Raw genomic sequence first — 25,443 nt, 5'->3', positions numbered from 1 at the left:
CTCTTTCTGTTTATAGCAGACACAGGTACTTGCGTTTATAGTTACTGGTAACTGGGAGCCACACAATCCTGAATCCATTTGGATCAATATACCAAGTTACTAAAGCTGGAGAAAAGGTTTCTGATACGTCTGATGCACACTACTGGATCAGATTAGAGAATATGATGAATTACTGCTGAAGCACATATTTGTAATGACAATAAAGTGTTCTGTTGCTATGGGGAGTCCAGTTTGGGACACTTGGGCAACTAACTGAAATTGCTACATTGTAAAATGTAGTAATAGTTTCTAAAAATGGTGGAAGAAATAATCACAAACAAAAGTTGCTGCATCCAGTATGTTGTCAGTCATTATTGGACTTATTTTTGTTGGTGTGGTATAGGGTTCAGGTGTTACGTCCTAAGTTACATTCAGTGGGAACCAACAGGGCTTCTAAAATAGGTTGATTCAGAGCAGCTTATTTCTCTAAAGCTGTTATGAGGAAGATACAGGCTAGTAGAAAATATGAATAGAAATTGTGCATCATAACAGTTCAAGTAACCAAAAAAACACAGTTCCATAATTAGAGGGTAATACCTATTTCCATTTGATAGGAAAGAGAACACAGTATTTAGAAATAAAAGGGCAATATAAAGGAACTGGAAAATGGGTTATAGATAATAACCTGAAAATATGAGCAGCAATTGAGTATAGCAGCTGGAGAAGAGGCTGAAAGAATCAGGAGGAAATCTGTGGGTAGCAAGGCCAAGAATAACAGTGAAGGGGCAGGATGTAAAAATGCACTAGAAGATAGCTATTACAGGGTGGATATGATCCACTGTTTGAGAAAACAACTTTGTGTAAAGATAGAAATCTTGTGTGAATATTTCTAGTTTGTACCTGCAAGGAAGTAGGCTGATGGCATATGAAGATGATGAAACATTCACAGTCTGTTAGCAGCCGACGGAGGATTTTAAACAATTTCTTGAAAGAACTAGCATTTTTAAATCGAGAACTTTCATGGTTACAACTTTATAGGACTGATTAAGGGATTTTTCTCTTGCTGATCATCATTTTGAATAAGTATTCAAAGTAAGGATATATATACACTATAACACTGCCATGACTCTAAATAATATTGAGTCGCTATCCAGAAAAGGCAGTCACGACAGGTATTTTTAGGTCAGTTAGTCTGACTTTATTTCTGGCTAAAATAGTGAAAATCTGATATGAAATCCAGTTATTAAAGTAGTAAAGCAAAGCGTATAATTATATTTCTTAGAATGGCTTTGTGGAAAGTAAGTTACATTGAATAAATCTCATTTCTTTTCTGGAAGGCAGTACAAGTCAGTTGATAAAGACTCCTATTCACTTTAATATATTCTTTTTTAATATGTCTGACCTATCAGTGAGGTGTTCAGATAAAAAATGTAGGCTATTCAATACCAATAATATGTTAAATGGATTAAAAATGGCCTGTGTGGTTGATCTGAAAAGTAATTCATGAAATTTAGGAGTTTCTAGAGTTCTGTAGAGATCAGAGCTAAACCTTATTATTAAACATGTTCACAGAATTAGATATCAAATCCTGATAAAATTTGTCAGTGGCATTTATGAAGACTGATAAATATTAATGACAGTAAGGCTGTAAGCATAATGTAAGCCAGGCCCAATAAAACATTTTTATTACAGAAAAACACTAACTACCTGTAAGAGGGACCAGGTGGCTTTGAGGGTATTTTAGATGCCTTTTATAAAGCTACATGTTTTTATCCCATCCAGTTTCCATTAGCACCATAAATTCTCTTTGAACCATGCATCCAATTTCTATAACGTACCATTGTTCAGTATTTCCTATAACATGTATTACACTATCGGATCCTCAGATGGATCTTGCTATTTGCATGCAGCACAGCAACCAGAGCACAATGTTCTTTGTTGTGCTTGTAGTACCTGTGACAACACATGCAGAAAACAGCCGTTGCATAGAAGTAAAAAAATGCTATTAGACTACTTGACTGGATGCCTATCAAAAGTAGGGTACAGCATACTACTTTGCTATAAAATTGTCCAAAATCCTGCCCAATTCTGAGGAATTCTGTTTTCCTGCATTAGTCATTTATTTATTTGTTTATTTGTTTATTTATTTGGCTCACCTAGACTTTGACCATATGTTGTTGAAATTACAGACCCTTGTAAGTACAAGACTTAGTAGTGGTGTCTGTCCCATTCAACTTGTACATCAGCAAAACTCCTTTTTGTAAGTTAATCTGTGGTAATGACATCTGCCTGAGCATGAAAGTATCTTTTCTGACTTTTCTGACCTTGAGGAAGATGTTTTGAAGTATTGATAAGGCACCTATTTTGAATTGTAGCTGTAATAAATAGGTGATGGAGGCTGAATGCTTCAGAGTCAGTTGCGTGCATTTCTTAATTCCATAACGCCTTTGTGATCTGGGACTTGTGTGCCCTCCACAGTGGATACCCACTGAAGTACAGTTCACATCTGGTCTGTTCTGGCATTGCTCTTGATAGGTCTTCAGTATAACCATCTGATAGAACCGACTGCCAAACCCGAGACCCATGGCAATTTACTTGGCAAGCTCAGTGGATCACTCAGGGAATATAACACTCACTCTCTTAAGACATCTGCCCTCATTTCTGCTTCTCAGAGCAGGGCTTAAGCTAGGTGCAGTTCTCCCTTGCTCTGTTTTTTGACACAGAGCTATGTGGAGCCACACATGTCAGAGGTCTGCTTGGCTGAGTGATGTTCTGCCAGTTTTTGTGCCATTCAGTCAGTTTACCTTATATCCCAGTATATGTCAGTCTCTCTTGTCTTTCTGCAGTTTACCTTGAATCCTGGCATCAGTTTTACTGTGGCATATTTTCTCACTGCTATCTTGGGCTGTAGTTTAATATGCAGTTTAAGATAAAACTTCTGTTAAAAATTTCCACCTCTGAGTGACCCTCACTGCTCATATCTGCCCCTGTGAAACTTCCTCCCTCCTCCATTTATGAAATGTTATCATAAACATTATATGGGTCAGTTGTGAGCTTGCTCATGAAAATGCAGTTAAGCTCTGGAAAGCCCAGAGCACCGGCTTTTGTGTACCACAGTGGGTCAGAACAGGGACAGCTTTACATGGTTGCAGGCTAGATATACTGGGACTGCCCTTTAGTGGCAGTGCTAATCAAAAATGTCATGTGAAACTCCTGTTACAAAGAGTAAGTCTAATTAACAACTCACCATTTTCATGTTAAAAATTCCTGTCATCTGGCAAATTCCCACGATTGTCTTTTTCTCTTGAACTGTTTTGTGTTGGGAAAGATAGAGCATTGCCAAGAAATGTGTTCTTCTCAGAATAGCCATATGCAGATAATGTCCTATTAGTTCTTTATCTCAAAATAAACAAACAAACAAACAAATAAATAAATACATTAGAGATAATGAGTAGTTGGGTTGGGAGTCTGAATATTTGGGAAATATTCTGTTGGTTTTTATCAGTTCCTTTCCAGCAAGAGAAGCAGCACAAGTACACTGCTACTGCCTGTACCCCCAGCTACAGAATCAGTTTTTTGGATGGAAGTAAATCCTTACAGGGGACTCTCAGAATTCTCTAGTTATGGTGAGACAATAACACATCTTCTTCACAGGACATCTCCACTGGTGAATGTATTCTCACATCCTGTGGGTTCAGTTTTCTTGGCAGTACCACTGCTCCAACTTCTTCCAGGCCTAAGGTGTGCAAAACGTGCTTTTTGTGTGGGTGCCTAGATCAGATGCAGGATGCCACTTGAATGATCATTTGTTTCTTCATCTAAAAATGCTAAGCATAATAGATATTTGTAAAATTTTATAGTTGGCAATAATGAACTAACTTTTTATTGAAATAGAACTATGGTTTGCTGTGCAGATAAAATTTGATTTATTTTGAAAAATTTGCATAGTTGTATATGAACTGTGCTGATTTGGAGGTGTTGTTTGACCAAACAAAGATTTCTTCAGCAGGTCACTGGGATATTTTGCAAATGACAGCAGATAGTATCACTTACATAAATCAGCACTGTCAGTTTTGATTTGAAAGTGGACACCTTTAATATAACTTCCAGTTGCTAGAAAACGTTCCTCAGTGGGAACACTTGAAAGCCGAAAGTAAAGTATATTTCATTTATTACACTCCAAACTGTCAACACCTAGAAAAGTATACCCAGGGTGATTGGTTTGCATTGTATGGAGCAGATGATGAGTGTGCCAATCTGTGTTCAGTCAGAATCAGCACAATATTTGGTCACAGGCATGTGTTCCAGTCTGATGAGAATCAGTATACTTATCTGCAGAATACACACCTTTTAGAGAAGGTGTCCTATATGCAAAGCAAATTACGTGTAACTGAAAAAAATCTCACTATTAAAAAAAAATCAGGCATTTATTGCTTCTTTTTTGCTATGTGTCTGCTTTAGGAAAAAAGAAGAAACACAGCTTTTATTATGAAATACCAACCTTTCTTGGTTCTGAGAAGAAATTGGTGATAAATTAAGCTAATCTCCATCAGGATTACTCTGCATCTGGGATTTAGGCAAATTGAATCAGAGGCCTGAATAGTGACAGTGAATATCTATTAGACTGTAAACAGAATAATAGGCCCTGTGAATTTTAATGAATGAAGTGAGTGGCTGAACTCTTACAGTTTACAGAAGGCATATGGTTAGTGATGCATACAGTGTGCCAGGAACAACATATAATGGAGATCTCTTAATGGATAAAATCTTGATTACTAAAAATGAAGAATAAATAGAAAGATTTTGAAAAGCTTTTCCTTACTCTTTTCTTTGCTTTTTATGCTTAGAAGCATAGCACTTGACTTTGGTTTCTGATTATGATAGGTAAAGATGATAAAGGATGTAGCTTAAAATATGTTGACTTTTTTTTTATAAATACCGCCCTCTGTATTAACAGTTTAGAATTGATTTAAACGATTCAACCTATGTAACCGAATTGCAAGGTATGTCAGTTTTCTGTAGCTGCCCATACAAGTCTCACTTATGCAGGTGATTTTCTTAATATTTGTGCTGCTTAAATTTTTCTTACAGTGCCTGAGAACGATGCTCCTAGACCGTGACTTATCAGATATTAGCCACTGTGTGAACAGATCCAACAAGTTGAGCTGAACAGGAAATTGTTTTCACCAACTTGCAAATAACTTCCTTTTCTGCCTCAGGAAAAAAGAAAAAAAAAAAAAGTTTTTCAGAGAACTAGTCTGCAGCAGGCTTAGCTAGGAGCTGCTTGGGGACTCTGCAGTGCACTCCCTGTAACGGTATAGATCCACCTGTGATTCCTTTAAATGGTTTGGAGAGACTGCTTTGTAAAGCTGGTACTCAGCCCTGTGCGTAACCTGGAGATAGAAAGACGCCTAGTTTAAAAATAATGGGCAGTTCAGGGTCTGAAAGACAGAAATGACATTGACTGGAAAAGGGATAACTGGAGGACTTAGGGGATTGGACACTAGTACCAAGTGTATAGAAAAGGTTCTGGGCACGCAGCAATTGGAAAACAATTTGGCAAAATGACAGGAAAATTAGCAAAACTTGGAAAGGAGGAGAAAGGTCTCCAGTAAAGATTTATTTAAGAGTTGGTGTAGAAGTAATTGTTTGGTGTGTGTTGATCAGATTACAAGAAAGCAAGCTGAAGTAGAGAGAACAGAAAGCACCTATACACAGAGCCTTGTGAAGTCTCCACGGTAATTTGGAAAGGTGGGAGTTGAGGGGTTTCCCCAACACATGTGCTGAAAGAGCTACAGAGAAATGGGAAGAATTCTAGGAGGGTGCAGTCATAAAAACCATGTGACATTATTTTGAGAAAACACGGTTGATAGGATTTATGGACTTTTTAAAAGAGTATAAGCAATACCAGAGCTGACCTCTTAAATGAGGTTCCAAACACATTTATTTCAGCAGTGCAGTGGCCTTACACAGGGCACATGGTTTATAGTTTTTATGCTTTGTGGGTGTTTTTGCAGAAAGATGGCATGACCTCAGACACTGAACTGAGTGTTAGGAGCTCTTGGTGCTCTTCACACCTTGGCCACTGACCTGCTGTGTGACCTCTGGAGTGCTGCTTCACCTCAGTATTTCTCGGTTTTCCCTGAATATTCTTTGTTTGCCATGTCCAGTATAACTGTGCTGACTTTGTCTGCCCTAACTCTTCAGATAATAAACTCTCTGAGATCCCAGGTATTTCTTAATGCACGTGTATGAAACTCTAATCTCTGTCAGTGCCTTTTTTTTCTCCTCTGTGTAAATAACTGTAATATATGATGTTTTAAAGCAATGATGCTAGTTTGGCTAGCACCTGAGTAAATCAGAGGTAATTCTGTTGAAACCAAAGAATTTACAGCAGGGAAGAAATTAATGTAAATGAGGTAGGACTTAAATGCTGAAGTAAATAGGACTTTAAATTATTATTATTGCCCATTTCACATAAATATAACTTTAGAAACCAATATATTTTGACAGAAATATTCTGCCTGTCATCCCACGCTGATTATACATATTTCAACTCATTCTCTGCTATGAAGAAAACTATTATTTTTTCCCTGTTGTAGGTCACAAAACACAGTAATTGTGTTGAAAATTTAGCAACACTACAGCGAAAACTATGGAGTGTTTGCTGACACTTTAAAAAAAAAAAGCATCAGTCTGAAAACATTTGGGTCTAGAACTTAAACTTTCAACAGTCTTAAAGCTTAATGTACAGGAGAGATTAGGTAACTGTAAAGCTGTAATTTTATATATGACAAAATGTCCCTCATACCAGTAAGCTTCAGATGTGTGTTCTGTAAATGAGGTGCCCAGCTGATGCAATAAGAGGGGCTTCATTCCACGTGAAGTCGTGTTACAAAGAATGCTATGAAAAGAAACAGAATTTTAAGACAAGATTTCAGGTGTAAATGGAAGTGTGATAGCTAAACAGTTGCCAAGAAAGGATTAGAAAAGAGACAAAGCTGACCAGTAATACAAAATCCTCTCATTTTGAATCACAAGGGGAATTTTAAAATGCTCAAATATACTCATAAGTATATATTGTGTACTTCTCTACAAAATATAAACGATATCATAATTGGCCAGAATAAGTCTATTGGTGCATCTTTGTTTAAATACAGTTTGTTTCAAAAAAAATCTAAAATTAAAAACTGTCCATGACTTAAGGTCACTTTTCTATTGATTTGTAAATAAATTGAATTATCTTTTAGACATAACACAATGTATTCAATTTCCTTGTCTTACAAATTTCAAATGTAGGTTGAAATATTTCTAATATTTTCTCCTATGGTTTTCTGCACCTAGAACTGGTTAAGAAAATGCAGTGAAAAGAATGTTCTCAATTTTGCACTTGAAAATAAATGTTTATAAAGGAATAATTTGTTTTCAATGGTTTTGAATCAAGAAGGAATGGTATTTTGGTAGACGATGTAGGATGAGATTGGTAGCAAAGGTATTTTTGAGAAACGTTGAGAAATACAGTATTTAAACAGTTGACAGCCAAGCAATACTTTTTCCCCTCTGTTCCCCTAATGGCAAGCAGGAATAACACAACTTAAGCCAGCAAAGTTGTACAAATTCAAATCTTACCTGTAATAGGAATCAGATTATCAAATTTTATGCAACACAGTTTCTCATTTCTGTTATTGTACCCTAATATTCTTCTCCCTTATTGCATCCTGTACTGGGTTTTGGGTTGCAGTTCTAAATGCCAGGAAGCCGAGTCTTGTGTTTGAATACTGGAATACTTTCTTTTACTGTGTGACTCAAGGGTTTTGTCAGGAAAGCCACAGTGGGTTTAGCTTTAGTAGTTGAAAAACAATACCATGCAGATCTGTCTACACTTTTGCAGATGTTCTTATAACCATAGTTGGACTTGGGATATTACTGAATTCACCTTTTCTAGTTCACAGTCTATCATCCATAGCTCGGAGCCATGAAGAAGGGAGGACTGGGCTGCAAACTGGAGATAACTTTTGCCACAAGGGTAGAAGAGGCTAGTAATATTTTAAATTTAGATAATTTTCCAGAACTTATCTGTTAGATCTGTAGTTATGCTAATGTGTGTTCAGATTTGCTTGTATTAATCAATGTGGAAATTCAGGTTGTAGATGCAATGACATTATCACATTATTTTGTATGTACGTTCTGTGATTTCTCAATCTTTATGTAAAAAGAATTCTTGCACATCATCAAGTGAGGCATTTCTTCCAGGCAATGTGTGCTTTCATATTCCACTGATCTCTATGTAATGCTTTGAGCACTATTCTCAGTGCCAATCCACATGATTGTTTATTTTAAATCAAATATATCAACCTGTTACCTGTCTTTACTGGGTGTATTTCTCCCTTTCAGCTCTTTATTAAACTAGCCTTTGAAACTTCACAATTCTACTAGCTTTTATGTAATGTCGTCACTCTGATATTCCCTTGTGTATCTTTTTCTTTTGTTTGGGTTTAAATACATTCTACAGCTTATTTGTTTACTTTAATCTTAATGGAAAAGATAATAAAAGCTGATCTTAATTCCTCCAAGTATGTACAAATAAAGAGCTGAGCCATGTAGCTTGAACATGTATGTTCATGAATTTTAGAACTGAAGCAGAAACTGTGATTGAAGACAGATAAAACCATCACACCACATTATAAATTACCTGTGTGGCACTGGTAAAATACTGTTTCTGCCACTTGAACATTTGGCAATTGCATTCTTGGTTGGTATTGAATACTGAAGTTGGCAGAGGGAGATAAGACTGGTCTGTATCTCCTCTACACCTTCACACTCTGCTTTCAGGGCATCTGCTGGAATCACTGAAATGACATGTGATCTCTGGGGATCATAAGAATTAAGTTGACCTCCTGAGGCTGACTCATTTCCATGGGTCAGAATGCTACGTTACAGCCCTTGGCCAGACAAATCTACTGCAGCGGTCTGTCTTGTCTTTCTTTCTTGTCTGCACTCTTGTCCCTTTCCTGATTGGAAGAAAAGTTATGCCTAGAAGATATACTTGTTCAAGTGAAGGAGCTAGCTGTGGTAACTTAATTTATTTATATCTATATATACACACACATATATGTATAAAATTACGTTACTATAGAAGAGTTTTTCATTGACATACAGGACTCGTACTGTGAGATCAGTTTAAACATTATTACTAAAAGTATTTTGAAAGTCATTTTTAGAGAGGCAGTAAGAACCAAGTAACTGTACTTTCACTGAAAAAATGTGAATGCTTGTTTCAGCTGCTGAAGCAGTGAATGACATCATCTTTCTGTGGCACTTTGTCCATTTGTCTTGTTGATCGTGAGCTATCTAGGGTGGTAATGCTTTCTCAAGCTTTTGCAGTGCTAGCATCTACACTAACCTTAAGCCAGCAATAACTGTTCTACCACAAAAGTGGAGAAGTTCTCTAAACTCACCTTTCAGTTCTGTGAAATTCAGATCTTTTCCACAGACAGCTGCAACATCTTCACAATACTTTTGTTTCTTTAGGAAACTAACCTTGTTTCAGAAAAGATTTTCAATTTCATTCTTGGTGTAATGTTCTGGGTCACATCCTTGTACTGTCCCAATCTGCAAAACAAGTGGGTTTCTAAGAACACATTATTTGTAGCTAAGGACACTCATGTTGAACTACATGCAATATATTATGTGTAGGATTGTTCTGTATATTACACTGTCCTATACATCTGTGTGGTTCATTGACCCCGGCCAGCAGTTAACCACATAGCTGCTTGCTCATTCCCTGTCCCCAGTGAGACTGGGGGGAGAATAGGAAGAGCATTCATGTGCTAAGGTAAGGAGAGTTTAGTAAGTGAGGGAAAGAGGGGGAAAAAACCCCAAGGGATGTAGACCAATGCCCAGCCAGTGTCTGAGCAGTGTCCACCTGCCAGACCAATCCTCTGTGCTCCTCAGTTTTTATTATTGAGCAGATATTATGTGGTGTGAAATGTCCCTTTGGTCAATTCTGGACACTTGTCCCAGGTGTGTCCCCTCCCTACTTCTTACATGCCCCAGCCTACTTGCTGAGAGGGAAGGGTGGGAAACAGCGAAGGCCTTGATGCTGTGCATGCACGGCTTGGCAATTGTTGCTGTGTTATCAACACTGGTTCAATCCCAAATGCAAAACACTACACCATAGGATCTGCCAGAAGACAATCAAATCCATCCCAGCCAGACCCAGCACAACATTATTACTATTGTACAAAGCACAGTAAGGCTTAAAATATTCCATAACTAATGTAAATATTCCATAACTAATGTAAGCCATGACTTCAGCCATGAGATCTGCACCAGTGCAAGACTGAAGACTAGCTACACATAGCTACAGTTCTAGCATCAGACTTTGGTTTGTCTTGGGGCCGTTAAGTTTTGTTATACTACAAACAATGACAATAGAGTGTGTAAATTAACATGGTAATTACGAGAATAATTTCAGGCATTGACTTGGTCATATGACATTAACTGGGGCTGTTGATCCATTTGTATAAATTCCAAGAACAGCTACTGTCAGAGCTTTTTCAGACATAAAGACCTTACTAACAGTGTGTTGTTAGAGTCTGTGTATCACCACAGCTTCTTTGAGTGTTTAATTAAATATGACCTTTTAAATGAAAGAAGACCTTCATCTTTATACATCTCAAAACTGGCAAAAGATACAGTGCTAAAAAGTGATTGCATGCTGAGACCAAAATCTAAAAATGTTATCTTAAGAATGGGTATTTTGGGTTGTGAAAATTAAGAGTAAAAAGGCTTATAAGGGAGGTATTATGGAACTGTATGCAACCCAGTAGATGTAATATATACTGTATAACCATACAGAGTTGGTAGATAATGCAACAATTGCTACAGATTAAAAAGAGATGGGTACTTTAAGCTCATGTTGTTAGAATTTTAAGCCTTCTTTCCCCCCCCCCCCCCCCCCCAGTCAGACCAGTAGCAATTGCACTGGTCCAATAAGATGTGTTGTAGATTTGTTTTCAGGAATTAATCAGGGATTCCTATTCTAGTTGGCTGGCAGCAGCTAAGTGTATCCCACAGGAACAGTGCTGATGGTAGCATCTAACTTGGGAAAATGGCTTTACTAACAAAATATCTCCTAGATTTGACACCAAAGAAAAACAAAGCGAAAAAATCAAATCCTAGTACTACTAGTACTAATAAAGGCATTGCTATTGTACATCAATATAGTACTGATAGTACTGAAGTCATATCCTGCACTGATATCATTGTAGGCAGTTTGCATCACCAGTGTATGCTTAGAAGTTTAAAAACTAGTACTTCTGAAATACACAGTGGGATATGTTTTTGTTTAAAGTCATACACTTAGCTCCAGAGTGTGTTGGATCAATTTCTTAATCAAAGAATGAGATTATACTGGCTTCAGTACACTCACAAACAAAACCTGTGTTGGTTAAATCCTAGGTTTTTGTCATCTTCAGTTTGGAAATGGTTCTTCCTAACATAGTTAAAGACCTGTGTGGCTTTGATGTTGAACATTTCTGTAGTAAAGCGTGAACTGACATATAAATGAAATCACTAATAAGTAAACAATTACGCACATGAATACATTAGTATATGATGGATAAGGATATATCAAGAGAAAAAGCAACTTAAAATAATAGGGAGACTATCATTTTTTAAGGCATTTAGCCAGGGAAAAATGTGTATCAAAACATGATTATTACAACTTAATAATGTGAAGAAGGCAGGTTCAAAAATAGCTGGTCTTTGAGAGTCCAATTTGAAAGTCTGTTAAGTAGCCTTGTTTTTCACATATGGTATGTATTTCACTTAGGCTTCAGTGTCTTAGAACTGCTCAGGGAAAAGAGGAATTGAAGTGCAAGTCCTCTGTATATATGGTCTACTGTGGTATGCTTGCATATCAAAATCTGTTACTTGTAATTTTCTCTTTCCTTGTTTTTTGTTTAAAATTCCTTTTTTTTCCTTATTTTTCCTTCTTTTTTTTTTTTTTTTAATTGCTGTTATGGATTCTTCATGGTCTTTCTGGTACCTTCCTTTCTGGAGCTCTGAACTAAAAGGCAGGCACAGTGGAGTTGCAGTTTTGGGGTTCCACTGTTGCTACCTCTGTCAGCTTGTTCATTCATCATGCACCTCTTTTGGAGTTTGGATACACCAATGAAATTTATCTAATAATGCCATAAGGCTATTGTCTGGCTATTGAGATGTTCAAGTGAATGTTTAACTTTAATTCTTCTCATGCTTTTTGTTTATCTGTGCTTGGCTATTTGACATTATTTGTAGTCTTCCCATGTGGCTTTGCAGTTAATTTCCTTGATGTTTTACTCCTTTAATTTACATTTCTTATTTGCACCAGTATACAAGTGTGCCTCTTCTAGCTCGATCACTTACATCTGACAGAGACCTCCTTACTTTTGAAATTTGGGAAGCTGATTCAATTTGATTGAAAAATTACAGTTGAGCGTATTTTTTCCATTTTCAAATATATCTCCTACATGCTGCAGCAGCCAGTTTACTGTTAGACCATTTATCTGTAAATTTTTTTTCATAGTGTGTGCTTTTCTTTTTGGGGCTTTCTGCTCTCTTATTTGTTTCCTTCTGTGAGCTTGGTCCAAGTTGCCCTAGCTCCCTGCCTGTAACATTTGAAGTTCTTCATTCTTTTCAGCAATGTACTTGCAGACATGTTTATGTAAAATACATTTTGTTAGAAATACTGTGAATGGAGAGACCCACCATGAATCACAAAACGGGACAAATTCCGTTGTACCTCCTCTCCCCAAATTTATAGTAGGGTAATTTTGGTTTTAGTAATTAAATTTTACCTAAATACAGAAAAACATTAAGTTAGGTAGTGGTAGAAATATAAACAAATCTTGGAATCAGATGAATCTCTTGTGCTTTGTTCAAGATATATCAGCAAATGCTTTTTAATAACTGTATTTTGAATACACTAGAGTCTGTAGAGTACTTACCGCAAATGCCAATAAACAGGCTTCATAATTCTGCACTCAGTTTCTATGAGATGAAGGCATTCTGCAGAAAAAGAATTTTCAGGAGTTAATCAGATACTGGTGAGAGATAGTTTAATAAGATGAGCCCCACATGTGATGATCGAAAGAAAACCTTATTCTCTCGTTTTAAACTCAGCCAAGGTGTCTGTGTTGACAATCACAGTTCTGCTTGAGTCATGGATGTTGAATGCGCTAGGAGGATCTTCTGACAATAACAATGAGTTACTGCTGTTGTCTCTCAGCCAACAATTTTTAAATAAAAATGCTTTGCTCTGCTTTTGACAAAATGCTTTTGTCATAGTTGCATAAATATTGAAACAGAATAACTTAACTTGCACAACTGATGATTTATACTAATGCTTAGTGTTATTTCACGGAACCAGAGAACTGTAGCAATGGGAGAAGTAGGCATGTCAGCCATCGATTCTTTGTTGTGCAGTTGGGCTCATGCTCAGCTGTAGAAGGTATTATTCAAGCCTGTGTGGTGTTGGGGAACAAGAACCAAAATCAGGTTTGGATTCCATTCAGCTTTCATTCAGGTCAACAAAGTCTTTTCAACAGGATGTTTCATACTGTTTCTTTTATTCTAGTTATAAATAAACACAGGAGAGTGTCCTCACCCCTGCTGGGTTTCTTCTTTCCCATTAATTGCAAGTACTATTTTTTATCTAGTAATCTTGCAATTTTTTACTTTTCCTAGATTTTTACTTCAGTTTTACTAAATCCCAGTAATCCCTTTTCTCCCCACTCCAAATAATGGTTCTCCTTTCCTGTTGTTTAAACCTTGCAGTTTGCTTTTAATATTATTCTGGTTTTTATGGATTTCTTTTAAGCTGCAAGCATCTTTCTGGCTTAGGCAGTGTGTATCACATTTCAGAAATGATCATAGAAAAATTGTCCTTTATTGTTACCTTATTTATTAGTCACTAGCAAAAGGCAGTTTAATTATGCAGCATTAGCGGGATCAGACATCCTATCAAGCTCTAGTTCTTGCTTAAAATTAACTATAAGTCTTCAACAGCAGAAATGAGATCTAAAATTGACGCTTCTGTTGGCGCCCCTGCTTCAGACCTTGTCAAAGCCAGTGTTAAAGAACAACTGCAACGGGTTTGGTCTGGTACCTGGTCTTCTTCCTTCCACCTGAGCTGGTGCCTGTTTAAAACACCCGCTAAGGGCACCCATGCAGAGAGGCTCCCTGCCCAGACCTTTTGTATGGGCCAGCTGCCTAGAGAATACAACCCTTCCCGTGCAAGCCTTGGATAATAATACAGCGGGCTTGTGTGCTCCTATGCTGGTTATCAACAATGGATAACCACTACTGTGATGATTTAAATTGTAGAAATTGTATTGGGAAGAATTGGTGGCCAGGGCAGGTTTGATTTACAGGAAACAAAATTTCAGGGTTTTGAACAAAAGGTGTTTCACCAAATACTGGTATTTCTTCATGCAGTGAGGTATGAGTAAGTTTTAAAAAGATCTCTGACCACAGTGAAGTCTGACATTTCTGTTGTTATTTCAAGTACATTAGTAGACTGGATCAGGAAGGGATTTTTAATTGATTCTACAGGAGCTGCTTTGTCTTAACTACTGATGGCATTATAAATATAGTTATATTGCTAAAGACATTGAAAAAATGTACCTATATTTAAGAACATTTTCTGTTTTAATGTTCATCTTCTGTGTTCTAAATACTATGTTATTTACTACTATAGCAGGTATGCTATTCAACCAATAATACAGAATGAATGTAATTCCATTCTAAAGGAGCTTAGTCTAAATGATGCTGGTTTTTTCATAGTGTTTGCACCTCAAGAAAAATAGCAATGGAATGTTTTTTGCTTGTGCATCTTCCAGGCTCTAACCGGAGAGTTACAGCGCAGCATACAAGAGCTGAGAACAAAAATCAAACAGGCAAAAAAAATGGGAGAAGTGAGAGTGTGCAAAAAGGGTCTTTCCCAAGAGTCTGTTCAGTTGGCAGCATCTATCCTTAATGTTTCAACAACTGATCTCAAGGAGATATTAGAAGTGGATGATGATGAGGTAAGTTACTTTAAGGACTCTTCAGTAAAAAGGTGCTAGATCAGAAAATGGTATTCTGATCCTGAGGAAAAGTACTTCCAGGTAGAGACAAATTTCACTGTGCAACATCCAGCACAAACAGAACAGAACAGCTGGATTTAAATAAAAAGGTCAGGTTAGTGACTCGTAAAGTGTCAAGACTTCGGGCATGTATAAATAAAATATAAATGTACTGTTTTGAGCATGTAGATGTAGAGACATTATTTGAAAATCCTTAGTAGTTTGCTTTTTCATGAGACTGTTTGGCAAGGTTATACATTTTAAATAGACTTCTGCATTAATGAAAACAAAATTAGAATGTATCTTGCTGTACCAGATTGATTCCGTTGGCGCTTTCTTTCTTGAATTGTGATACCTATTAAAAGTATTTCTAGTAGACAGATGGTTTCTGGGGGAATCCATTGCCTTTTTTTGTTGATTCTATCATACATTTTACTATGCAATATTTGATAGTGTTTTATCAAATCACCCTCTATTAAATAGATATAGTAATAGGATTTCTTATTCAGATTTATTTAGGCCTGATCAAATAATACATGAAAAAGCTAGTACACTTACCTTAATAGGAGTGTCTGGGTGTTGAACATTATTGGACAGTAACAGTATTCTGGTGATGACTTAGGTTTAGCCTTGTTGGAGCTTTATATTTCAGAACTCACAAAAGAGAATTTTCACATTGATTAAATAAAGGTGCATTGTATGTGTATGCATTGATACAGATTATGTTCTTGAATACAAATAAAATGGACTGATGCCTGCCCTGTTTACTAACATTTATACACCCCTGTAAGGTGATTCACTTTTGACAGATCTGTTCCATACTTACCTCATTCTCAAGTAATTTCTATGTCTTTGGTTATAATCACTGTTGTGAATATATGTGTAAAATACACAATCATATGTAACTATAAATTGATAGCAGATTTAAAATACAGGTCATGAATTTACGGTACACAGATTTTATATACATATTCCGTTTACCAGTGTGTAGACTCAGGCACCTTTGAACTAGTAAAATCTACACATAGATCACACGTACACCTTTATATTAATGGGAAAAGAACATACCATGCATATTTCCAGGGACATGCACAAACATTAACAGAGTCCTCATACTTGGTGGATATGCTTCAGATAACTAGTTTTGCAATCATAGTTCCCACTTGCACATGCTGTTTATTTAATTTATATCCAGTCACACATGTCCTTTATTGTTCACTATGTTCTTCTCAAGTGGTGTCAAAATACTGTTTCTGTGTTATATGTCTCTATTTTTAGGAAACAGCGAAGACAAAAATGGAATTTGAAAAAGATAAAGAATGGCTGCAGTATATACAGAAACTTCTTGAAGCACAGGTGCTGAATTTATATCTTCCCTTAATAAATTATAACTTTCTAGTCAGAGTAGCTATGTGTTTTTAGGTTGTAATTAATCTTTTGCATTTGTATTATGTTGCCATTGATGGTCCCAAACTATACTGTGATAAGGCAACGTAAAAGCCTTGTTTAGTATCATTTCCTGTTTATTTCTATTAAAATAGGAGTCAATGGATAAAACCGAAGAGATGTTAACCAAGGATTTGTGATAGCTAACTTAACAGCTGGAACCAGTGAAACAATGCTAGAGAAAATGAGCGCAGACCTTCCTTGGCAAATGTGTTAATTGAATTATTGAAACAGTGTGTAATGCTTGCTAGAGTGAAAAGGATCCATTCTCTCATACCTCTTAGGAAAAAGAGATTTTTTTATTATGTGCCTTTAAAGTTAGTAGTTGATACGGACACCTGAGGAGTTCATGGGTTTCAGTGACCTTTTACTGTGGACCTGTTTCCAGTCAATTCATGTTTTCCTCATAGCCAGACAGCTGTTTATTATCGTGTCTTCTCGCATTCTCTACAATATTTTCTACTGAGACCTCGAGCAGCTTGTTAGTGGGAAGTAAATATTGATTTGGCATCCTGTCAATGCAGAAAGAATGAAAAAATTTCCACCAGAGGCCCCTCAAACATTTTCCTATCGACATTTTCTGGGCAGAGAGGAAAGCTGCATAGAGGATGACAAGGCTGAGACTAGTAGAAATCCCTGAGGGGTCCATTGAGACTGCTGCTGTGACCTGTGTGATACTTTTTCTTCTCTTTCAAGTCCTTTTTTTAATACACACGGAGTCTGCTGGGATGCTCCCCTCTTGTAAGTGATCAAGGGCAGTTTATTGGCAGGTGAGAGCCCTGCTTTTCTAGCCGTAGTCAGCTTTTGCTTGGACATCACTGACAACATATACTGACTCTTGAAACTTTTCCATTTTATTTTAGTTGTCTGCTTGATTCAGATGATGGGTAGCTGATGTCTGAAAAGAAATAAAATTTGATTTACAAATCCAGTGTTCCTAATGCATATTCACTAGCATGGGTCCATTAGCAATGTAGTTCATATCAGTTAAGAATGTGAATGATTGAAAATATTTTGAAAGCCATTTCAAGAGAACACTCACATCCAAATTTATATATTTTATCATTAATAGCTTTTGTCTCTCGATTGTGTCCTATGACCAGATTTTTAAGAAGTGACAGTTTTTCCACTCTTTCATTATCAAAACCTACTACCATTAAGACTGCTTAATTGCTGCAGTGGAGGAGATGGAAATATCAGTTTGCTTTTACTGGCTTTGTCAGAAATACTGGCATTTTAATTTAGTCTTGTAATGTTATGTGGAACTCAGCAGTAAAAGCACAAATATTCTTATTCACTATATTGCCTTCATTTTAAGAACTTCGAAAAAATCTATAAATTTCAAGATTCTGTTCATGTAAGGGACTCCAAAACACAAATCAGATTCATGGAATAAAACAAAGAATTCTTATTCTTTTTTTTTTGTTTTGTTATCATTCTTTGGTTAATCGTTAAAAAATCCAAAGCAGAATTTTATCACTTCTCTTCATCTGATACAGGCAGCAAAAAGGCAGGGCATGGAGAGTTAGGGGTTTTTTGACTATGTAACCAACTATATTAGGATTGCAAATGTTAGCTAAGATAGAGGAGCTTATTGCTTTTAGCCGTATAAGTTTGTGTACAAATTAATACTGGTTTTCAGTTATTTTTTGTTCCATCTTACGGGGTTCCTCAGGAGGAGCTCTGAGGGTAGAAGTAATTCTTGGCAAGCTAGCCATCTTTAGAATTGCAAGGGGATTAGTGCTTTTTGGAAGCAGTCAGCTCTGCTTTTCATTTCTGTCCATGCTGTCACATGGATGGAAATTGTTAAGATCTCAGGGTCTCTATTTGGGAGCAGCTCACAGAAGATTCACTGTCCTTTAAATCCCTGAACTTACATCTTGTAGAGATTTGGGGGTTGGTTTCCTTTAGTAGGTATTGGTAATATTTCTGATCAGAAAACTGAAGCTTGAGGTTGAAATGAAAGGTTTCTGTCAACACTTTCTCATAGCAAACTGCTCACTTAGTGTTACAGGTTGGCAAACTGTGTAACCATTTGCATCTTGAACAAAGATCCAGGCTTGCCCTTTTCTGTTATTCTGAAAAAAATGTTTGGTTGAAAATTGCATCAGATCACTTAATATTGCAGTTTGATATAGTGTCTTTTTGTGCCATTGAGCCCAGACTTTGGAACATAATTGCCCAGCAGTATTGATTTAATTGCCTAAGTTTATTTGTGGACTCCTAATTATTGACTGGAGGTAAATTTAATGGAGAAACCTTTATGAACACTGGGAAGCTGCTGCTGTTGCTGTTATACATAATGAACTGCATCATATCCCTTTAGATCATTCTTCAAGCTAATTTTATTCCGCTGTGACAGTACGATAACATTTAAAATGTCATAGACATTTTATTTTTATTGCTGACATACGCCATTTTACTGCTGCATTAGAATTTTGGGGGGGACTGAGGGAAGCACTAGTTGCTTTTTACTGTCATTTTATGGGTTCCCCTAAAGTGTAATGATAAAGGATAGCACACCTCTGTTTTACACTTCATCTGTACCTTTATTTTCCATACTCTCATGGCTTGAAAAAGTCTTAATTTCTGTCAGCTTTACAAGAATGTTAATATTTCTGTGATAAATATTTTTACATTCCCAAGGCTCACAGATACCAGTCCTTGTTTTATCAACTACTATAGAAACACATGTGGAGAAACTACAGCACTACTAAGAAGCTTACAATTTGATAGAGGCATCTCTGCATCAGGATGTTATTATGTAAATAAGAATCATATAACTGAAAAGTACAGTCATGTTCTGAATTCCACAGAGCTAGTAAAAATCACTTATTGTCTAAACCTATGTCTTGAATGGCCAACAAGTGGTTTTTTAGTTGCCTTTTTATGTTTGTACATTAACACCCAATGACTAGAGTGTTCTTACTAAAGTATAAAAATGGAACATCTTAATAACTGACATTAGGATAAAAGGTTCTCTTGCCTATGAATAGCCTGTATGTGAAGAGGCGTCACAGGAGCACAGGCAGAGATATTTGCTGCCAGCACAGGGGTATCTGAGTCATCTTGTATAGAGACATCAAACTGATTATGCATTAGTGATTGGGCATGGGAGAGAGAAGCTGGGAGAAGTATCACATTATAGACCATTGAGTTTTCAGCAGTTCATGGTATTTGGGAAAGGAGGGAATGAGTATGGTTATCTCAATATGTATGTGTGTTTACAGCTTGCATGGGAAGTGGTGAGGCCTCTACCTACTTTCTCCCTCACATCTGGGTTTGTATGTCTGATTATTTGAACCTGGCACAGTATAGGCACTCTCTTTTTATAATCATACAAAAACAACCAAATAAAATACAACCAAACAAAATAGCAACTTTTCCTAGCTTTTTCCCATCATAGGAAACTTATATAACTAAACCAAGAGGATGACTTCCTTTCACGTAAACTTAGACAAGATTTCTTGTACCACCCTAGGCTTTCATTCATTGTGACTGATTGTAAGGAACAGCATCTCCAAACAATCCATTCATAATTTTGTATGCGAGTACAGCATGTTTGCAGGATCCAGGTTACTGCCTGAAGTCTCCAAGAACTACTTTTTAATAAAATACAGATCATCTGCCTAACTCTTCCAAGCACTGAACTAAATGACAGCATTGATTTGGCATGTTCCTTATCAGACATACAGCAGCACTTGCCTGCCCTTACTTCTCATGTACTCCTGGGGATGTCACATCTCACATAAACAAAACTGCCTAGTAAAAGCTTTCCTCTTATGACATCACGATGAATATACAAATCATATTCCATTGGTGAAAATTTCCAGAAGAGCTCCCTGCTGTCTGTTCTGTGGGTGCTCTGTAGGTATGTGTATAATCCATCTCTAGAACAGGTTTGGAACACTATATTCACTCTTTATCAGTAGGAATTTTCTCCAGTCCCTTTTTAGAATTTGCACTGGCTACTAAATAGAGATTTCCTCTGGTGTCGTCTGGGAATGTGCACTAACAGCTATGGTTGTTTCCTTATAAATTTCTTTTATTGAGTTGGAACTTGCCTGCTTTGCTTTCATTAGTCTTTCTCCAGCCTGAGTCTGTCTTCTGCTCTTTGAACAGGTCTCTGCTCTTTGCCTGACCTCTGCTCACACGCACACTTATGTATTCACTCATACATAAACACACCGGTGCACTCACCACTGCCGCCATCACCAGGTGTTTCAAGTACCTGCACCTGAAAAAGCAGCACCAGAGCAGTCTGAACTGTATCCTGGGCACTGTTAGCATCGATACAAGACCATCAGAATGTAATCATTATTTTCTTGTCATTATGAGAATAAGAGCTCAATCCTGTACATTGACAAACCGTTATGATATAAACCTATGTTTTATCTCATGCACACAAACAAAACCACATACCATCAATTCTGGGCTGAAAACAAGGAGAAGTCGGCTTGATTACTCAGGATAAGAATACAGACAGGCACATATATTTTATATAATCATGTATATACAGCCATCACAAAGCAGAATGGCCAAAGAACAATAGTGAAGTGAAGCATTTCTCTAATTTTTTATTTTGTTTTGTTTTCACTTTTAGTTTATAGTGAAATTAGGAGGGTTTAGTCATTGTAACCTGAGTTCCTTTAGTTTTATTTCGGGTTATTCCTTGTGGTTCACTCAATTCAATTTGAGGCAGCTCTGCAGTGTGTTTGGATAGTTTTGTTGGGCAAATGTATTATACTGATGATGCATATGGGGAGATTTAAAACAGGTGTAATCACTGATTTGTGTATTCCAGAAATTAAATACTTTTATTTTTATGTTAACACATTTTAGACTTTGTGAAGCAGAGGCCAAGTAATGCTGTACTCTGTAAATGGAGACACTATGTCTCATTAGAATAACAACATTGCTTGGATTCATTATGAGTGTTTTCACTGACAAATCAGTGTATATTTACGCATTTGTGCTGAGTGAGACTCAGTCATGTCATGTAAGGTTGATAAATATTACTAGTTTATTTTTTAAAGAAGGGATCTCCAAAAGAAGCATACTCAAGGTCAGAATAAATAGGTGAGGGAAATATAAGTAAATATCAGTATTCCTGACTCTAGGATCATACTGCTTTACAGTTATCCATACACCAAGATATCTGTCTGATAAGTTGTGTAACAAATATGCTATTTCATTCATATGGCTTTCTAGTATCAAAGAAGAAATCTGTAATTCTGGTAAATATAAACAAGTAAATAAAACTCTTCAAATCCACATGTAGTTTGCACTTTCAAATGTTGTGAATTTATACAAATCATGTAAATACTACTTCTCTTAAGCCTACCACAATTACTGATTCAGGATCGCTATCATTGTTAATACTTAGTGTTCAGTTGAATTGGTTGTGGCATAGATAACTGGAAAACATTTGAAGAAATATCATTCTGTATTAAAATACATAATTATCAGTAGTATAAATAAGCTTTCACTCCTTAGGTGTGCACTTAGCACTCACTGAACTCCCAAAGCCTTCCCCAAGCATATGGCAGGTTTGGAAGCTAGGATGAATACTTTGGAGCAGAGACATCTTCAACGGTTGTGAAGTTCTGGGGAGAAATGTAGAGGGAGGCTTCCCAGGATAGTTACAGAGCCGTCATTAAAAGTAAATCTGACAGGCTTCTATTAAAGATTAAGACTGTAGAGATCATCCAGTTCTCGGTGTCTGTATGGAAGGAAAACCAGATAAAAACATACAGCACTTTCTCTGAAACAAACAAATGTTGAAGGAATGATATAACATTCAACTTCCAAATGCTCTTGATTTAAATGGAAAGAGTTCTTGAAAGGTCACTTTGCTATGACATGGAAGCCACAGAGGGTAGTGAGCAGCAAGTAAAATGTAGCTGGAATTATATGAGCCAGAGACATCAATAAGAAACCATTCATCTCAGGCACAACATTAAAGAGGTGAAATGTATCAGAAATGAATGTAGTCAAGCTAGGCAAGAAGAATTAGAGACTTTGAGGTAATGGTATAGTGTTCTCATAAAAAACATATTTAGACGAGGAAGGAGAGCAATTAAGAATGAACAAGATGCTGGAGTCAGTGTTTTTAAAGCACAGTAGCAAGTAAGTGTCACAGAATTTCAGATAAGATTATGTCTTATATTACTGTGAATAGATTTGTGCTCAGTGAATTGGATCCCTCTATTCCCCAAAAAGTCATCACAATAGTGTACAGGAGAAACCTGACAGGTGTAGGAGACTACTAGAAAATTCTTACCAGAGACAGAAGTTATTTATGACAGATGGAGACATGTCTGGCTAGCAAGTACCAGCTCTTCAAAACCCCCTTTTCTACAGAAAAGGGAAACAATGCATATTACTGTATTTTTTCAGTAACTGCAAAGTGACTGGTGACCAACACGTAGGATTGCCATTACAGCCATTTCATGACAGATGCTTGCTATTAACAAGATTTTCCTTGCTACCATTTTAGGTTTTTTGTATTTTCCTGGCCTGTTCGTAATTATAAATATCAATATATTGATTCATATCTGTATATCAGTTCAGACATTACACCAGCATTTGTATTTGATAGACTTTTATGTCTGGGGTTTTGGTTTTGGTTTTGTTTTATATTTTTTATTCCACATATCTAGGAAACAGGCAGTACTCTATCTGGTGTAAGTACCGTACAGTTTTCTCTCTAAAGATGGAATAGAGAAGTGAAAAAATAAAATCAGAGCAGCGATACTCAAATGCAGAAACAGAGGGTGGTCTAGATGCAGAAGTATTGCCTTGAACTACAGTTGTGAAAAGCAGAAGAAACTGGTGATTGCCCTGCTCAACCAACTGCTGTATATTACCTAATCTATTTCCTGTGGCTTTATTAAAGTCAAATTATCTTTCCTTCTGATATGAGCATCGGCTGTTACTTTTGGCGTGGGGCTGACCCCTCGGTCACGCTGGTCTCAAGAAAGCTGACAGAGCTCTGTGAAGCTGACAAGACTTTTCAAGTGTAAACAGAAACTGTTCTGCTCTCCTCTGGCACAGCATCTGTGGCTGGAGCTGCAATGACGAGTGCTTTCTACCACCTCCAGAAGTACGTTCCAGCATACAGTGCACTGATGCACCAAGACTGTGAAAGAAAACCTCTTTAAGCCCTAAACCAATGACACTGAAAAATACACCAAATCTCATTCTTTGAAGACATTGATTGTGTAAATACGTCTTTTAGGTTGGACGAGATGTAAAAGGGATACAAATTCACTTTTCTCTGTAAATACGTAAATACAAAATTTTGATAGTGTGTTTTAGAGGAGCAGACGTTTCTGTCATATCCCAATCCATCAAGGCAATTGGAGCTTTTGGGGTTTTGGGGTTTGTTTTGCTTTGGGTTTTTTTGTTTACAAGTTTTCACGTGTGAGTGTAAGACAGTTGCCACAGTACTGAGAGCTGAACTGGTAGTTCTATCTCATCCTCCTGAGAGTAGTGAACATACACTACCTTTTCTGCATGCCCTAGAGATGACTGTAACCTTTTATTGATCAGCTGATTGAAGATAAATGACAGAGATGCTGGTACTGCAGTTTACATCATTAACATGGTCAGTAAAGCATGAATTGTTCAATAACGCGTTTATCTTTTTTCATTTTACTCTGTTCTTTTATCATTTTTATGGTAGAGAGCAAATTTTCAGACACTAACCAGGCAGGTGAACTTTAAAGATCAGATGTGTGCATGTGTGGTAGTTGTCAGAACCAAGTGAAATCTGATGGTTTAAAGATACTTAATAAATGTTTTTCACATGAAGAAAATAGAGTTCAATGATCATTTTTCTTACTATTTTTCTTTTTCAGTTTCCTTTTGCCTCATACTTAATGGATGCCATACTGGAAAAATTAAATGAGAAGAAGAAACTGGTAGAAGAGTACAGTTCTCTCATGAAATAAACTGTATGAAATTGCTAAGACCTATCTTTGCAAAGTGTGACTAAAATATGTGTTTCCTCCTGTCTTTCCTCTTCACATAAAGAACTGTCAATATGCATATCCAATACATAAGTAGAAACTCTGAACTAATTAATTGTTGAACAAGAGGAATTAATTGCATTCCTGTTCAGAAAGGAGTGTGGTATTTGATTCCCAAAGACAAAAAATGCTGCAAATCAATGCAAAGTTAGAAATTATTTTCCTTCAGGTCTGTTAGCAGTGAACACCAGTACAGGCTTTGTAGAAAGGGGATGTTTTTGCTACAACCAATACGCATCTGTAAAATTCTGAAAGTACAAAAAGCAGCTAAGTAGCTCCTGGTTGTACTAGTCAGACAGTAGAAGTAGAATTTGCGGAGGAACTGGGGATATCATTGAGATTTTGCATACCTAATTTCTTTTAGCTTCTTTGTAAGTCCCAGCTTTATGATATATGCTACGTAAAATAATATGCTTTATGTTGGAAAACATGAGAAAAATGAATGTAGAAAAAAGTATTCAATGTAGGGTAATACTCCTAAGAAAACCTGTATTTTCTTCTGTGTTGTAGTGTATTGTGTACAGTGAATTTAATTGTATTTTAAAAATTCAATTCAGTAAAGTTATTTCCAGTGTGGGGTTTTTCACTAGTAGTCCCAATTCATTCTCAGCTAACACCAAGCTGCAAGCTCTTACTTCCCTTGGGAAAGTGGTAGAGTTTTACCCAGTTGCTTCCATAGGATTTCTCTGGCAGTACTAACAAATAATTGCTGCTTCTTCACATTTCTGATGTTAAAAGAATTAGTATTCCTCCGGACCAACCCACCTGAAAAAAACAAAAGACCCAGGCTTCTGAATTCATGTGGCAATAACATTTAGCTCTTATATATGGCTCTTTGTCTGTGGATAGCAAGTTGTTTTACACAGGTATCATTA

General features: G+C 36.7%; 1 protein-coding gene across 1 annotated transcript in view; it reads left to right on the top strand.

Annotated features, from left to right (window-relative positions):
- Positions 1–25,154, top strand: part of CNTLN (centlein) — a 191,432-nt gene extending 166,278 nt beyond the window's left edge. The window contains exons 21-23 of the mRNA XM_037372632.1: positions 14,865–15,050; positions 16,368–16,445; positions 24,398–25,154. Coding sequence (XP_037228529.1) covers positions 14,865–15,050; positions 16,368–16,445; positions 24,398–24,490 — 357 coding nt within the window. The 3' untranslated portion in view covers positions 24,491–25,154. The remainder of the gene's footprint in view (positions 1–14,864; positions 15,051–16,367; positions 16,446–24,397) is intronic.
- The last annotated feature ends 289 nt before the right edge of the window (positions 25,155–25,443 follow it).

This window comes from Falco rusticolus, chromosome Z (genome assembly GCF_015220075.1).
Source record: "Falco rusticolus isolate bFalRus1 chromosome Z, bFalRus1.pri, whole genome shotgun sequence".
In the NCBI taxonomy this organism is placed as follows: Eukaryota; Metazoa; Chordata; class Aves; order Falconiformes; family Falconidae; genus Falco; species Falco rusticolus.
Note: the sequence above shows the minus strand (reverse complement) of the source record. Positions and strands in the feature narration are given on the sequence as shown.